The sequence below is a fragment of the Zosterops lateralis genome (assembly GCF_965231275.1).
Source record: "Zosterops lateralis genome assembly, chromosome: 5".
NCBI lineage: Eukaryota > Metazoa > Chordata > Aves > Passeriformes > Zosteropidae > Zosterops > Zosterops lateralis.
In genome coordinates, this window is record NC_139766.1 from 47,661,172 (window position 1) to 47,677,414 (window position 16,243).

A 16,243-nucleotide genomic window follows, 5' to 3' on the forward strand; every position below is an offset into this window, starting at 1 on the left:
TACAAACTCCAGCCAGAGAAATTCACTCAGATAAGAAGAAAAATTGATATTAATGAAATGTGTCAAATGTGTGATTAAGGTGTCATTTTGGGAGACAGGGAATTTTTTTAAGCTCTATGGCAAGGTTGTTGCACGTCTATTTTTAGGAAACCACATAGACTTATCTCCTGTCATGTTTCAGTGGGCATAAAAGAAATGTGCAGTTGAACATTATGGGAAGATGCAAACACATCTTTAAATGTTGGTTATTAATTTTAAATTGTGCTTTATAAAAACTCCAAAATTTTCAATTTATGGGTGTCTGTTTATTTTATTTACTTCAGCGTCCACAACATCTATAACTTCGCAGACATTTTAAAATTATTACCACTTTATTAAAGATATCAGCATGTTTTTAGTGTAGCTGGACTGCTTTACTTTTGACCTTTAAGAAATAAACTAAATTACTAAAGTGAAACATAGGTACCAGGACAAAAGCTACTCAGATAAAAATAAATTACTATTGCATTCTTTAGTTTGATTTTCCAACTGTTGGTTGATACTCACTAGAAAGCACTTCATTATTTGCAAAAATATATTATTTTCACATAATACTAGGCAGATGAAAATTGAATGTTATCTGTTTTAATGAATAGATTTAAAAAATTGTTAGCTTGCAAATAGTGGTAGAAATGAAGTTTAAACTGAAGCAGTGTTCGTCTAAAGTTAGAAAGTATAATGCAGCCTAGGAACCCCATGTTAATATTTTGCTATCAAAATGTCAGTTCTTCCAATTTCTATGGAAAAACGGATTCTCAGTGCAGTGCGACACACAAGATGTTGAATGGAGACCAGAGGGGTGATTTTAAGAGTTGGGCTGTACTGTGAGCCAGCTGCTGGCACTTCTGGCTTTACTCATACAGATTCATGGTGACTTGCAGAATAGTTGGGTTCAACTTGTATGTGTGATGTGAGTCATCCCCTTTTTAGAAGTTACGTAGTTAAAAGACTTGACAAAAGCCTTACTGTCCTGCTTGGTCAGTGAGCTCGCTCTGTCAAACAGCAGCATGTGCAGTGCTCTAAGTTCCAAGTTAATATTTTTTCTTAGTTTAAAAGGCAGTGAGTGTTAAGCACATGCTTAAAATTATGTGTGAATGTTTTTCTCATTTGGACAATGAAGTATTTTTCAGCAAATTAATGTCAGCAGTGAATGAGCTTTGCTCTGTCCTCAAGCCGTTGAACAAAACAGAGTTAGGTCATCTCCATCATGTACATACCTCTGTAATTTTCCTTTTTTTCTTTTCACCTCTTCTTTAATTGAAATACTGGGTCATGGGAGATGATTGACAAGTCTGACCAGTACATCTGGGAATGAGATCATAAATTCTGAATGCACTTAGAGCAGTTGTCTAATCCCTTAACATATGAACCACTTCTCTTAGACAATCTCTAGATATTAGAGTAAGTGTAATTTTACACAACCCACATGTTTTTGCAAGACTGATAACTAGTAGATTTTTCTTGTATTCAGAGTAGCAAAATCACTGCCATAAAACCTTCACACATAGGGCCAAGTCCAATGAAACATTACAGGTAGTCTTGCAAGGACATTTACAATCTTCATTTGTTCCTACATTTGAGAAACTACAGCAAGTTTATCTTGAGAGCAGTGACTGGAAAGGAGCTGCTTAATAATACCTGCGGCTGGAGAGAGTGTTGTTTCTGGGATGGACCAAAACCTCCTGATAAGGAGTCTTGCTGAATACTGCTTTTCCTTTGCAGATTGTTATGCAATCCACAGTTTCTTTCTATAACGATGCAATGGCAGATAAACTTCCCTTTCTCCATCCCTGGAAGAAGCTCCTCAGGCACTCTACAAGTACAAAAAAAGCATTAGTTCTGCCTGGAGATAGGAGGTGGCAGTGATCTAAGGATACCATATCCCTACATTAATCATGTTGAAATGGCCACAAAGGGCTTCTTGGAAAGTTCAGCAAGTATAGAATATATATTCCGGTATTTGTTAAGTGGTGCTGATTTGATAAGGGCTCTCAGTGACTGCAGAAGTGACACAAGGAGAAAAGCAGAGATTCCTTAATTTAAGATGGTATTTGGCCTGAAGGAACCCAGTTTCTGGAGTTTGTGCAAATAACTTTCTTTGTTATAAGTAAGAGTTTGTCTGGAGTGCATAAACCCCTCACTCTAAACTTCCATAAATTGCTTTTTCTTACGTAGTACTTGATATTTTGGTAGGGGTTTTTGTAAGGGCGTATTGAAAACAGAATGAGTGGTCAGATAGATCCCTTCATTTCAAATTCTTTTGGTAGATTGGCAATCGCAATTTGCTAAACCTCAGAAGAATTTTCCTTTTTATCAGTAGATTCAGAGTCTGGGTATGCACATGTCCTGCTGCTTTCTTCATGCTTCTTGTTCCTCTAATTTTCATGTATTTCCTTATTACTGTGCACAGTGCTGTGTAGGAATACATTTTGAAGGTACCAGTATCAAATTTCTTCAGCAAAATGAGGAAGGGTATAGGTGTACTTACGTTTTTTTCAAATAAAGGGAAGAAACATCATAAATGTAGTTCACAAATTCTCAGACAGGTTTGCAGGCCAGTTGAGTCTTGTTGAAGAGCCTTTCAACTTAATTTCAGTTGTTGAGTGGGCCAGGAGAGAATTTCCAGCCCTTAAACTAACAATTTTAAGTTACTTTGGAGGGGTGCAAAAAACAAGTTGAAAGGAATTGAATTCAACCCTGATTTGAAATGGAAATCATGGTAACATATCTGAAAAACCAATTTTTTACCCTCTGTCCTCATCTATGTATTTTAGAGTAAAATTAGACTGGATTAGGTTTGGGGCCTCTTGTGCTTCCTTATCCTTAAATTGATTACATTCTAGTGACTGAAAAACATAGCAATACTGACAGCCTTTCTTTCAGGGTGAGGTGGATATCAGCCAGCTGGTGTAGACAGAGTTATGTATCTGACCAAAACAAAACCTATTTCAGAACTGCAGCCTCCAGGCGGTTTCTCTGTTACAAGCAAGAAAAGCTGGGGCCTCCAGCTATGTTATTTTTAACTGATTAATTCTGGATATGAAGGTATATGCCTCAAGGGCAGAAAGCACTCCAGTAAAGAGAAGCATGCTTTCAACTGCCTCAGCTCCTTTGATATGGACTCTAGTGGGTAATACATTTTCAGACCTGTTCTGAAGTAGATGTTATGAGTTCCTATTGACAGATTTTTTTCTCATATTACCAGTGGAGCCTAAGCAACTATACACTTGAACACTCAACAAAATTCAGATTCACTTTCAGTGTAAGCATTGAGATTCCCCCTATCATGAGAGTATCTGAGGAAATCGCTACACCTATTTATTGAGCAGAGTGCTGAAAGTTGTTTTTTGCCCAAATACAGGAAAGACAAGTCTGTCAATGTTAATTCAGTTACACAGTTAATACAGGCTCAAGAGTGTCAGGACTTGAACCAAGGTGTTCTGCCATGTGTGCTTTTCGTTTTGAATTATCTGAAACTCTTGAATTGAATGGCTGGGTTGGATATATTCTTGACATGTTAGCATTTTGTTTGCCTTGGTAATTGTTATCAGTTGGAAGAAAAAGCCAAACACTTTTGAGACTCAGAGCATTTTGTTGAAGCCACTTGTAGAAATTATCAGAAGGTTTTGAATAACTAAAGGTAATCCCCTTTGTAACTCATTTAGTCATGCTTCAACATTGCAGTTTGCCGACTTGGAACAGTCTTCTTTCTAATTCACTGCAGTAGTTCCAGTGACTTAGTCTGTTAGAGTGCTGCTATTTTTGAGGAACCAAAGTGCTTGTCTTCCTATCAGGGCATTTGGGATTAACATGTGGAACTGTCAATGGCAGCTTCCCATCTACAGGTTTGCTCCTGAAACATGGTGAGTGCTTTCCTGTTATTGACAGTAAACAAACATTACAACATACCTCTTTGAAAGTGTACTGCCAATATTCCACTGACAGGGACTCTGCAATTTCTCTATAGCGTGTAAACAACAGCAAAACAATCCCACTGTGTCTGCAGCCTACTTCTGTGTAAGTTGTCATTAAATAAATTACTGTAATATTTGCAGGCCTGCTGAGTTTAGCTGATTGATTTTGGGTAAGAGTATGAACAGTAAAATATTTGCCGCAAATTTTTATTTCCACCATTTGTGAATTCAGAAAACTGAAAAAAAATGGGCTTCTGGTGGTAAATAACTGGAGACTTCAGTGTCTTTCTGCAGCAGACCAGAGGCTAGAGAATTACCTTCTTGTTCTGCATAGCTTTTACACAAAATTTGGGAAAAGGAAGTTGTTCTAGCATTTTCCAGTAGTTTTATCATCTGTTTGTGTAGTGGGTCATGTCATGAAAAGAGACATGGGGTTGGTCAAGTTACAGAAAAGGAAAATAAAAATAACTTCATATGAAAAAGAAGTCAAGGGTTACCTAAACAGTATTTCTAATGCAATATTTGCACGTTTACTGCTGTGAGGCATGACGTTTGTGCATCTGGTAGTTTTGTTGCTGCTTTGGTACAGCAGAACCTTGACAGATAGGATGTTCAGATAGGATGGTGCTGGTACCACAGCATCCCATGGAACTCTTGCTCTTTCCATCACGGTGTCAGCTAAGCCACACATTGCTGGGGTGGTGTTTGGAAATCATAGCCCATCTCAGTGCCAGGAGGGAGAATTTTATTTTTATTCTGATGTATTGTGGTAGTTCCACACAATGTTCATTGCACAGGACAACTTCTGCAGTGTGGTTTAGCTGAGAAAAAGAATGCAGAAGGGCAGAAAGGGCAAGTAACTTTAAGTTGAGTACCGAGACACATCACGCCTCACTACAGCATCTTCCTCACTGTCCATCCCCTTTAGGGAAAAGTTCCAGGAGGATGCTCTGAGGGTACCTTCATACAGCTTCTCTGGGAAACATCTTTTTCTTGTGTGAGGATGCAGTTTAGCCCTCGTTAATTCTCTAACTGGGATCATGGGTTGTGTTTTATAGACACTAGAAAGTTTTAGAATGATTGTCATTACTCTGTTATTAAGTGATAATTTCTCAGGAGTTCATGACTGTAGAAAGGCAAGTTGTGAGCTAAAGTTAGATGTACTATAGAAAAAATTACTCTTTAAATGGGAAAAAAACACTTTTGAGGCCAGTCTTGGAGTACTGTGTCTTGTTGTGGGCTCCTCGCTACAAGAAAGACATGGGCATAACTGGGTAGAATCCACATAAGGGCCTCAAAGATGATCTCCAGAGGTGCCCTCTAAGTTCAAGCATTCTGTTTTCTGTGAAAGAAAAATCAAATAAAAATAGGCTGATTTGAAAGCTCGCTGATGTGCAGAAGACAGTCGTTTCTGCAGCCTAACACTTTTGCTGTCAATGCTATTGAAAAGAGACTACAACAGCCATCAGGAAAAACATTAGCCGTGGCCTGGTGAATGTAAAAAACATGTGACATTGAGGATTTAGCTTTATAGCTTCTTTCATTTTATCAGGTTGAAAAGCAGTGTGATTTAAATTGTTGCGTTGAATGACGTTGTTGAATGTCTGGTGTTGCCTTGCATGCATCACTCCTTGAATAGCAATGTCATCATCTTCAGCCTCTTAAAGGTCAGCTGTGCTTTTTTTTATCTCCAAAACACTAACCTGTGAGGCTGAAGTGTACTTATACGGCATTTTACACTCCAGTTTTACTCTTACAGCATTTTGCACTCTGGTTTTAATATATGTTTTTAGTAATAAGTAGATAAATAAAAGTAACTAAATGGAAGAAAAATAGATAACTATACTTCCTAACAGAAATATTTAAATTATTTTCATGCCAAGAATCAAAACTCTATTTTGGGACCAAATGGCTAAAATGACAGTATTTGAGTAAGGAAGAGCTATCAATCTACTTGTCTTCAAAAGTTAACAGCTCTTTGCTTCATAACTACTTTGAGGGGACCATTTTTATTTTTGTTTTGGCTTACTGTAATTGTAAAAGTACCTGCACAAAAAGTCAGACTGCCTACAAGACAGAGTGACAAAGGGAGGCTCCCTGACACAAAGTTTATTTAGCTGTGCACTGGGAATGTTTGTCAGGGCTAGGACATAGAGCAGCTTATGGGCTGTACATTTTTACTTCACCTTATAACTCCCTGATTCCTTGTACAGACAAGAAAATAAAGGTCTAACAAAGGGCAAGGACTATTTTCTGTGTTCTTCTGAACATTACGGAATGAGAATCACTTCAAAAACGTAAATGCACAAGGTCATTTCTCTGTTAACCTTTTACATTTGCCTTCAATCTTTCCAATTCCCAGAGCTAATTTCTGCACTTCAAATATCTCTGCCTAGTATTTTCAGTACTATATGTGTAGAGCTGAGCATAGCAAAGTTGCATATAGGTCAGAAATGCCATTGCTGGTACGAATGGGGATTTACTATGACTAGGTGACAGGCTGAGGTTTTCCCTCTTTTCCGCAGAAAATTGTTTTTTTATTCTATTTTTGCAGTCTTCTTTTGGTCACAGCAGTAGTCCTCTGCATCTATAGGACTAATATGTAAAACTGAGAGGAAAGTGCAAGCTTGGAACTTCAAATTTAAGCTCCTGAAAGCATCAGCCGACAGCAGCTGTTTGAAAATGAAGGGGACAGAAACAAGCGTGTTTGGGGTGTGGGGATGAGGAGAAACAAGTGTATATTCACGGGTCCCTTCTGCTTCATTTTGTCAACTGGCAATTTTCTTCAAGAGCCTTTTAGGTCAATCCTTTAGGACACTCACACCTAATCTCCAACAGCTTCAAATCCTGACCTCTCATATATCAAATGTCTGTGCCACTTTATCAGCCTCACAGCTACTGTAGTACAAAGGGGCCTTGAGAAAGGGCTGACACAAGCGACTGTTTAATTCCCTGAGGGCTTAATGGTACCCAACATTTTTTGCTCTGGCTTGGAAAATGCCTCACTAGAGTTTTGCTAGAACTAGGATGATTTTGGTTTGTTTTTTGAAACAGTCCAATTCTTCATGAAATTAAAATGTAATAATTCTGTTTCCTAATTTAGAAATACAATGGAACTTGCTTTCACAGAAGATCAGAGTTAATATATCTATGATTCAATCTGCCTGCAGAAGTAAGAAAGAGATAAGTTCTTAATAGGAGGCTTTTAGGGAGGACTAGAAAATACATCTTGTTGTGTTTGGAAATGCCTTTATCTTAATGCCTCTGTAACTTTTGGGTAGAGGATTGGTTCATCATGTGTACTAAATTTGGACACTGAAAAAAATTTGCTGCATTTCTGATACAGATTACTGTTCAGAATTTGATTGCGATGTTAGCTAATGGATTTAACTTTTCCACATTTTTATACACTTAAATAGTAAAGGGCTTGTAGAAGGACCTAGATGCAGACTTTTAAAAATCTTTCTTTGACTGTTATTTTAATGTGCTTTGCCATGTCAGAAGTGTGATGCAGTTCTCTGTATGAGAGTTTTCAAATGTGTTTCATGTGAAACTGAGATATACATCTGCAGAAGCTTCTACATAATAAGCCATAAACTCTAGTTGTTTTACAATGAAGTCTAACCATTGCATTATCATTTTATCTAAAATGATTATCAATGGTTTCCCCATAAATGTGGGATATAAACACTAAGAAGTATCTTTCAGAGGGTTTTTTTTGTTTGACTTGGGTTTTTTCTCATTTGCTTCTTCTCTTTATTTTAAAAATTGAAGATGGGAAAGAAGATTGAAAATAAGTGTTATTTGCTGATTGACTTATGAAAATCATTTATGACTCCTTAAACTGTAGAAGAATAATATATTACCCATTAAACATGCCCAGAATTTGGAACACTGATGTAATGCTGACGGTTTTTAAATCTTTTAAAACCACTTTTCAACTGCTGGTATAAGAGTATAAAAAATGGACAAGCAAAGTATATTTAGAAAATTGAAAAGCTCTCTGTTTTTTTCCAAATTCTTCCATTTTTAAAACAGGACCTTCTCATTTTATTTCATTATCTATCTTCCATCTGAGACCAGAAGCACAAATGTCAAAATAAATAAAGATAAGCCTTTCTTGCAGCATTTCGAAGTTATAGAGAAGAGGAAAGCATTGGCAGTCTTGCTGGGAAGACTGTGCTTTTAAGGTTAATTGGACAGACTTTGAGAATCAGGAGTCACAGGTCTCCTTTCTGTTTAGTGTAACGTGTGTTTCCACCTCCTTCAGAAAAATAATTTCTTACCTTACATGGGTTAAAGTTAATCCACCCTAACTGACAAAGTAAGTCAGTTTAGGGCCCAGCTGTGGAGTACATTTGCAGAGTCTTTTAAAATTTTGTTTATCATTATTTTCCCGTTATGAGAAGGTTCATCTGTTTCATCATGTCTTTTTTAACCTCATCTTTCTTTATCTTTGCCTTTAGGGTGAACCTGGTTTGCCTGGCATAGCAGGAGAGAAGGGAGAAGCAGGGCTCAAGGTCAGTATTGAAAATGGATTAAAAAACAGCAGCACAGACTATGTGAATGCATATGTAGATGGCAGTTGTGCTTTCCAACTTGGGTTTATATTCCTACTGGCTTTTAATGGTCTGCTCCCTCCAGTGATCAGTGCTGTAAGAGGCTTTACACATCTCTCCATAAAGAAGCATATTCTTCTGCTGTGCATGTATAATTCTAGTCAGTGGCACTGACGCATAGACATCCACTGCCAACTGAATGCAATATGCCTGCAAGTGTTTGGGAATTTGGGGACCTTTTCAGAAAGGCTTTGTTTATGCCCCTTACAATGTGTTCCAGGCTTCTTTTCAAGAACTGCTGCGGTCAGTTCTTTGACAAATGTCAGGGTGAAGTCTTGAGGGCTGATGCTGCTATTATGGAAGTTAGCAGCAAGCCTCATTAGGAGCATGCCTCAGCCTGTATTTTTTACATCAGAATGACTCTTAGCAGTTTATTGTTATATAGTTTGCTCTACTGTTTTAATATTGAACAAGGGAAATAGAAGATAAGGCTTATGATAGCTTCATTTAAAAGAAAGCTTGACATATCCAAGATGATGGGATCTGTGGGCCTCTTGGAGGGGGAAATGCTAAATTCTAATCCCATCAGCTGTGAGTGAGCGTCCCTGGTGCACATGTGCTCCTCAGCTGATTCTGTGCATCATGCTGCTGCTGACAGACATGCAGGGCAGCCTCTTTACATTTACTGACTGGCTGCTTGTCCATCAGGAATGAAAACAAACCATTTGGGAGCATGACCTTTTCTTACTTTGTATACAGAAGAAGCCAAATTATGGCAGTTGATGCTTAATTTGTATTCACAGCTGTAATCCCTGAGTTGCCTAGCGACTGCCAGCCATCAGAAGGGGCAAAGATGAGCCAGAGTGCAGCTCTGAGCCAGAAATGCAGACATGAGTTGTCAGGGTCAGGCTGGTGTGCAAAAGTGCTTTTGCAGTTTCTCAAGCATGTTTTAATTTTGAACCTTTTTGTTACAGAGATTGTTGCAGAGAATATAAGGAGCACTGAAGGCTCTTTACTTTGAAACAGATATGAATTAGTTCGAGACACGGCATTTTCTCTCTCTTGAGGAACTTTCTGAGCCATTGACAGAATCATAAGACTTTCCTTCACATTCAGGCCTTTTTTTTTTTTTTTTTTTTTTTTTTTTTTTTTTTTTTTTTTTCTTTGTTTGTTTCCAAAACAAGGAGAACCATGTGTAGGAGCCACCTAGGTCCCTGAAGGCTGCTTCTCAAAGACATATGCCTGTTTATCAGTGTCTAGGGTGAAATAGAGAGGTCTTCACATGCAAACCATTGAAAATTAAAAAAAAAAAAAGTTAAAGTTGTATTGTTCATTGAGATCTATTAAATTTACATATTTTATTGTTCCTTGGAGATTTTCCTGTTGTATTGTATCATCTGAGATTGTCATCAGAAGTGACGTAATTATTAGTAATGATAGTCATGCTAACATGATAATAATAACTAATGATAGTAAAGCTAACACTGATTTTTGCCTGAGTTAGTAACTTACGACTTCTTTGCTCCAATTACTCTCCTTAGGGTGACCCTGGAGAAAGAGGAGAAAAGGTGAGATGTTTCACTTCCTTTGTTGTGGGTCTATTTTGGATAACGTGCTTGGAGAATTGCCAGTGCACCGATCCCAAGTTTAAAAATAAAATACCACAGCTACTACCTGGAATTTGAGTGGCACTGTGCAGCCTTTTTGAGGGTCAGATAATACCTCCTAATGGAAATTATTGATCTGTGATTACTGCAGTGGGATTAGTCACAGAGTGCAGTGATTGTGTGTTAAAAGCTGCACATCTGAGCAATCAGGCAACTAATCCTAACTGTGGTGAGTCTCAGAAAATGATGAGCCTGTCTGAATAAATTAGAGATCCACACATATCTCATAACTGGGTTTTGATGCTCTGACACCTGTATGGAATAAAACAATCAGGTAACAGAATGATAGAACTACATAGATCCTAAGTGATACCTGGATAACAAGCTCTTCAGGTATTAAAAATGGAATGCTCCATTTATGTTTGGGTCAGTTTAAGTAAGAGTAAGGGAGTGTGCCCCCATGGTCATCAGCAGTGCTGTCTGCAGAGGCACTAGCAGCACAAATAGCATGCTGATGATGCTCTTACTTGAAGTGAGTTAGCAAGAAATTGCTTCTCTTATGTCCAGTCACACCAAGGCAAGACAAGGAGGTGGAAAAAGGTCCATGCTGCAAAAGAGGAGTATCATTCTGGTCTTCCAAGCATAGTGGCTGGTAGGAGCACAATGAGTTTAGAGTTGAGCTTCCTCACCTGCTCACAAGGGCAGTTTGAGAAATAGCATAGCCTTATTCTGAGTAGGAATCCGTGCACAGCCTCATCTTCTGCAAGTATGCTGAGCTTACATTTAAAAAGTAAGTTGTTTGTACTGAGGTGCAATTTGCTCTTTAGCAATGTTTACCTGTGTCTTTGCAGCTACAACTGAATTTCACTTCCAGATCCTGTAAATCTGTGTAATACCAGCTGGGAGCATGGTTTGCCAAGGCATTTCACATTTTCAAAAGCACACCATAAAAATAATTGAGGGAAATCTTGAAAGTCTGTACCCCACATGCAAAACTATGTAATCATGAAATACACATCATGAAATAATTTCTTCTGTTAAAATGATATTTTTAAAGTACTTCAGTAATCCTTAGTTTGTTTTCAGACATAAAAGGAATAAAAATGAATTTTAATATGTACTGAATTTTTGTTTCTTAAAACCATTCTATTTTTCCATAATTATCCTTTGCCTTTTTCCAAAAAGTGTAGTTACAAATCCCCTCAATATGCCCTATCATGTCAAATGAACTTTGGATGACATTCCTCACTGTTCCATGTTTCCTTAATTAAGTGCTGCTAGGTTGTTAGCTTAGGTTCTAAGTAGACTAAATTTTTTTTCTCAATGTTTTTGGCATTTTAAATACTTCTTGTACCTCACATGAACCTCAAGTCCCACAGAAATTTTTATCCTATGTTCTTAACATATAACAACATATAACACATTTGATGCAGTCCTGAATTCTTATATGGTCACATGACAGGGTAGAAATTAGGTCTTTTTATAGATAAATGTTGCGAAATTTTTGTTTAAAAAATTTGGGCATTTCTTGAGTAGAAAATGTCTACTCAGCCCTGAAAAGGTGTTACCTGAATGTCACTTTTTTAACAAAAAGAGTGCATAGAATTTATGTAGAGATAAAGTCATTTAGTAGCTCCTTGGAGGAGTGACATTTAGTGAATTTTTCTTAGTTTGTGAATCAATCATGAAGGACTTCAGACTCAGAGAGTATCTGCTATAAATTACTTGAGAATGCCAGTAAAAACTACTGGAATTGTCTAGCTGTCATCTGAATTTTATTAGGTGCATCTAGGTGAATGTCTCTGTATTGGGAAGAAAAATGTATTGGTAATTTAAAGTGCTGAATCATCATGAAATCACTAAATTATTCCTTCCTTACTAAACTGGACTGAACTGAGAAAGATGGTAGATTATACCAACAGGTATTTTGATACTTTGTGGTGGGGATTTTTTACATGTCTGTGAAAGGGAGTACAGTTATAGTGAAGTCTGTATAAGACAGCTACTTCCTGACCATGTCTCAGAGATTGACTATCTGATTAACAAAATCAACTTGCATTTTTAATCATATTGGAATGCTGACTCTTCTCTGCATATTGTATGTTTACAGAAAAATCATTAAAATATGGGGTGTATTTCAATTATAGGGGGATGCTGGCGAGAATGGACTGAAGGGTGACACAGGAGAAAAGGTAACACCACTTCTTAGCAGAGAAGAAAGTGTGTGCCTTGGGCATGCTTATAGTATAACCAACTAATGAAAATAATTTATTCAAAAGAAAAATACATTTTGAGCTGGGTTTTTATTTTTTTTTTTGAGGTGAGTGATTTGGTTGAGTTCATTTTTGTGAACAGCAGAAAAATTCTCACTATTCTGTTCAACTAAGCATAAGATTTCTTACTTTATGCAGCAGTAACTCTAGTACAGAATATATCAGCACAGTTCTGCTACCACTCCTGTTTGTTGAAATTTGCATTATACAGATGTTTTGATCACAACCTGCTACTTGGAACTGCCCCATTGAATTATAGCCATGTTTTCTGATACACTCTTTAACTTTTTCCCTTATATGTTTCCGTCAAAGAGTGGGACCAAACCAATGTGAGACAAAAATTATGGTATTGTGATAGGCAACTTCCCTCCAAAGTGGCAGCTGAAAACCAAGAGCTGACAATAAACACACATTAAATCTCTATTCCAAGTTACATGAACAATAATCTCACTTTATACCTTCTTAGTTCATTGTTGCAAAGTACCAAGATGTTATAGAAATGACCAAAAAATAGATTTTGTCAAAATTTTTATTTTCCTGAGTTTTCTTTCATGTGAGACTCACACTCAGAAAATTGTACTGGTGTTTTCAGTGTGGTTTCCTTACACAATCCAGTCTTTAGCAGTCAGGGTAAAGGCTGTGTTGCACATAAGAAAGGGTCAGACATACTGATCTCTTCTGACCATAATTTTTGAATTCATGTGCTGCTAAAAAACATTTATTATAGTGACTACGTTTGGGCAGAAGCATAAGCACTTTTTCTTGTACCCCTGCATGTGTAAGGCTTAACCAACTTAAAACATTTCAGTGCAAGGAGAAGTTTATGATGGATTTATCAAGCTGGTAAGGAATGCATGCAAATCCTTCATGTGCTATCATTTGGGTACAGTAAATCTGTATTTTGAAGAGCACAAGGATTTTAAGGCATATTCTAAAATTAGCAGTTGAAAATAGACATTAAATTTAAGAATAGTCAAGTTACTTGATTCTTGGAGTAAATTTAAATAATACTTTATTTGCAGTCATGCTTATTAACATAGATGAAAGTCTTAAGAACCTGATTTACTTACTTAGATGATGTGTGCTGGTAACATAATCTTGACCCACTTCTATGTGATTTAAGAATATAATCCACTACAAGTATGAATTAAGATTGTTGTTCAGATAGATAGTTCTATAACAAGTAAATGATAAGTTTATAATCTCTCTGGGAAGCCTAGTGCAGCTTCACCTGTTGCTTTTCTACTTCATTAGCCTTGAGGGTGAGCTTGCATCCATGAGAATGCCCATATTGCCCTGTGATCAGCAATGTGCACATCCCCCTGTTTGGAATCTTTTTAAAGGAGGAAAAAAGTTCTCTCCTTCTTTCAGTGTGAGATCCTTTCTGCCCAAGTATAACATTTTAAATACTGCTGTGCAAACTTTGAATACTTAGGCAGTCAAGTTGGGATCAGTTTGTGGAAAGTATAGGTCATCAGGAGACTTTTTATATTGCTGTGGCTGAAGAAATTTTATATTGCTGTATCTGAAGAAATTTGAAGACATCTCCTGGACTTCATAATGCAGAAGTCTCCCATCTGTTCTAGGTTTCATACGATTTTCAGTGGTGGGGTGGCAACATGGGAACATACTCTGTTTGTTTGGGGTGCACTGCTTTAACCATAATGGGTTAGAATCCTCTGCATTCTTTTTTGCCAGACTTTTCAGAACTGTGACTTCGTTGACTTTCAGTGCATTTCTTCTTTTTCCCTGCCTACAAGACAATCTTCCACCCAGAAAAAAAAAATATAGGTCTTAGAGGAGAGCTGCAGCTTAAAGTTTCTGATAGGTAGCTTTGCAACAGCTCTTTCACAGCTTATGAGGGTGGTTTTTGACAGATAATTTAGGAGTAAGCATTAAACTTGCTGTCACTACATTACACATGAGCTACTTAACAGGGTTTGTATTTTTTCCTGTTCTTCAGCATAGGGGGAAGTTTTTGCTTAAGAGATTTAATCCATAGTCCATAAAGCTTAAAAACATTTCTTTGAAAGCTTACATAGAGTTTCTGTAAAATAAATAATAAATTTTTATTCACATAGGGAGAGAGTGAGATACCACATGACAACAGATTCAGACTTGGTTTAGGAGCAGGTTCCTGTTTGTGCAAAAAATGTAGTTTTGTTTTCTGAATTACTGTACTTAGTGCCACCCAAAAATATGGACTTGGGTCCTTAACTCTTGACTTGAGACTTTACAATTAAAAAGTCTTTGTTGAATTGTTCTACTTTGAAGACAGTGTCAGTCCCAAGCTTGAGTTCTTGCTTCTGTTCTTCCACTGTAGCCTTTGTCCCTAGAAACTACCAAGGATCTTCCTTCTTTGTGCATGTTCCCCTGATAAAATTTCTTCATTTGCAAACTGTCTTGACTTGTGAGCATACTGTACCATAATTTTTTCTTTGATCCAAGTTTTATTCATACATGAAGGTGGATTATAAATATTTTGTGTCTTCTCCATATCCATCATTGCCCTTCAAAATGTTTAACCATTTAATGTGTCCTACTAGTTGCTTTGGCCCTTTATAGCTATAAAAGGTTCTTGAGGCTTTCAGCTGTACATGCTTGTAAGGGATATTAGTTTCACTCATGCATGTCCATCAAAATGAGGAAGCTCAGGTTTCTGTGCATATATAATAACGAATAAATGAACAATTTTTCAAACAGAAGCATACTAGTCATCTTCAGTAGTATATAGCCTAACAAGCAAACTTTTCAGTAGGTTTTTTTTTTCTTTGATGTATTTTTTAAGGAAAAAAAAATCAACTGATGCTCTGTCCTGTGCATATCAGTGCCTATGAAATCCAGTAAACTCAGCAAAATGTAGGCAAATATTTTTGAATGCTAGGTGCGCGCTCTCAGAGAGAGAGAACAAAAAAAACCAGAGACCTTTACTGAATATGTAAATTACCATAGCTGATTCATCCTGTAAAGTATAGCCCTTCATGCATTAATCTATCCATTTAAATACACTGGAGTGTTGAGTAAATAAAGCTATGACCTGTCCTGATGGAGATAAACTCATGGGTCACTGGGGATTTTTTTCCAAAATGAATCTTCATTGGCACAAAAAGATGTTGTCAGTTGAGTCCTGACACTTGCCATCTATAATATTAGGTCAAATGGTCACTCATATTCTTTGTAAATAGCAGTGAATTATTTTTAATGTAGGTCAGCAATTCAGAGATGTCAAAGTGTGTCCCATATTCTGGCTGTCTGAAGTACATTTATACAACATCTGCCATTATTAGATCTACATTATTAGTTGTGAAATTTGAGGTTAACGATAATAGATGTTTGGGTGAGTGAAGCGAAATCTCTCTCTACATGGTCTTGAAAACAATACTGTTCCTTTTCTGAATCACATTGATGTAATTAATTAGTTACATGCCTATGTAGCAGCTCAGAAAACAGGCAGTCTTGCTATGCAGTTATTTTGGTGTATAATGTTGCTATACTCTTACATGATTTATGTGTTTCCTGGAAAATTGTTTATGTAGTAAGAGTGATTTTTTTCTTGTGGATTTTGTATCAGGGTGACCCTGGCTCTTCTGCGGCTGGAATTAAGGTAATGGAGTTTTAAAGAAGTTGTACAGGGAGAAGGAGGGTGGTTAAGTCCATGTTACTTTACGGTGTCACAAACAATTTGGGTATAATTAATGTTACAGTTTTCCACAGCTCCATCTTTATTTCATTTTCTCAGTTCTCATGTCTTTCATTTGTTTTCTTTTAGGGTGAACCCGGTGAATCTGGACGGCCTGGACAAAAGGTACTACTTGGAAATGTTCAGTTTTTCTTTTCTGCTGGATTTGTGG

At 37.0% G+C, this 16,243-nt stretch overlaps 1 protein-coding gene across 2 annotated transcripts in view; it reads left to right on the top strand.

Moving 5' to 3' along the window:
* Positions 1–16,243, top strand: part of COL25A1 (collagen type XXV alpha 1 chain) — a 294,554-nt gene that overhangs the window by 228,988 nt on the left and 49,323 nt on the right. For both annotated transcript variants that reach the window (XM_083861172.1, XM_083861173.1), the window contains exons 13-17: positions 8,420–8,473; positions 10,054–10,080; positions 12,267–12,311; positions 15,964–15,996; positions 16,162–16,197. In XM_083861172.1, coding sequence (XP_083717298.1) covers positions 8,420–8,473; positions 10,054–10,080; positions 12,267–12,311; positions 15,964–15,996; positions 16,162–16,197 — 195 coding nt within the window. The remainder of the gene's footprint in view (positions 1–8,419; positions 8,474–10,053; positions 10,081–12,266; positions 12,312–15,963; positions 15,997–16,161; positions 16,198–16,243) is intronic.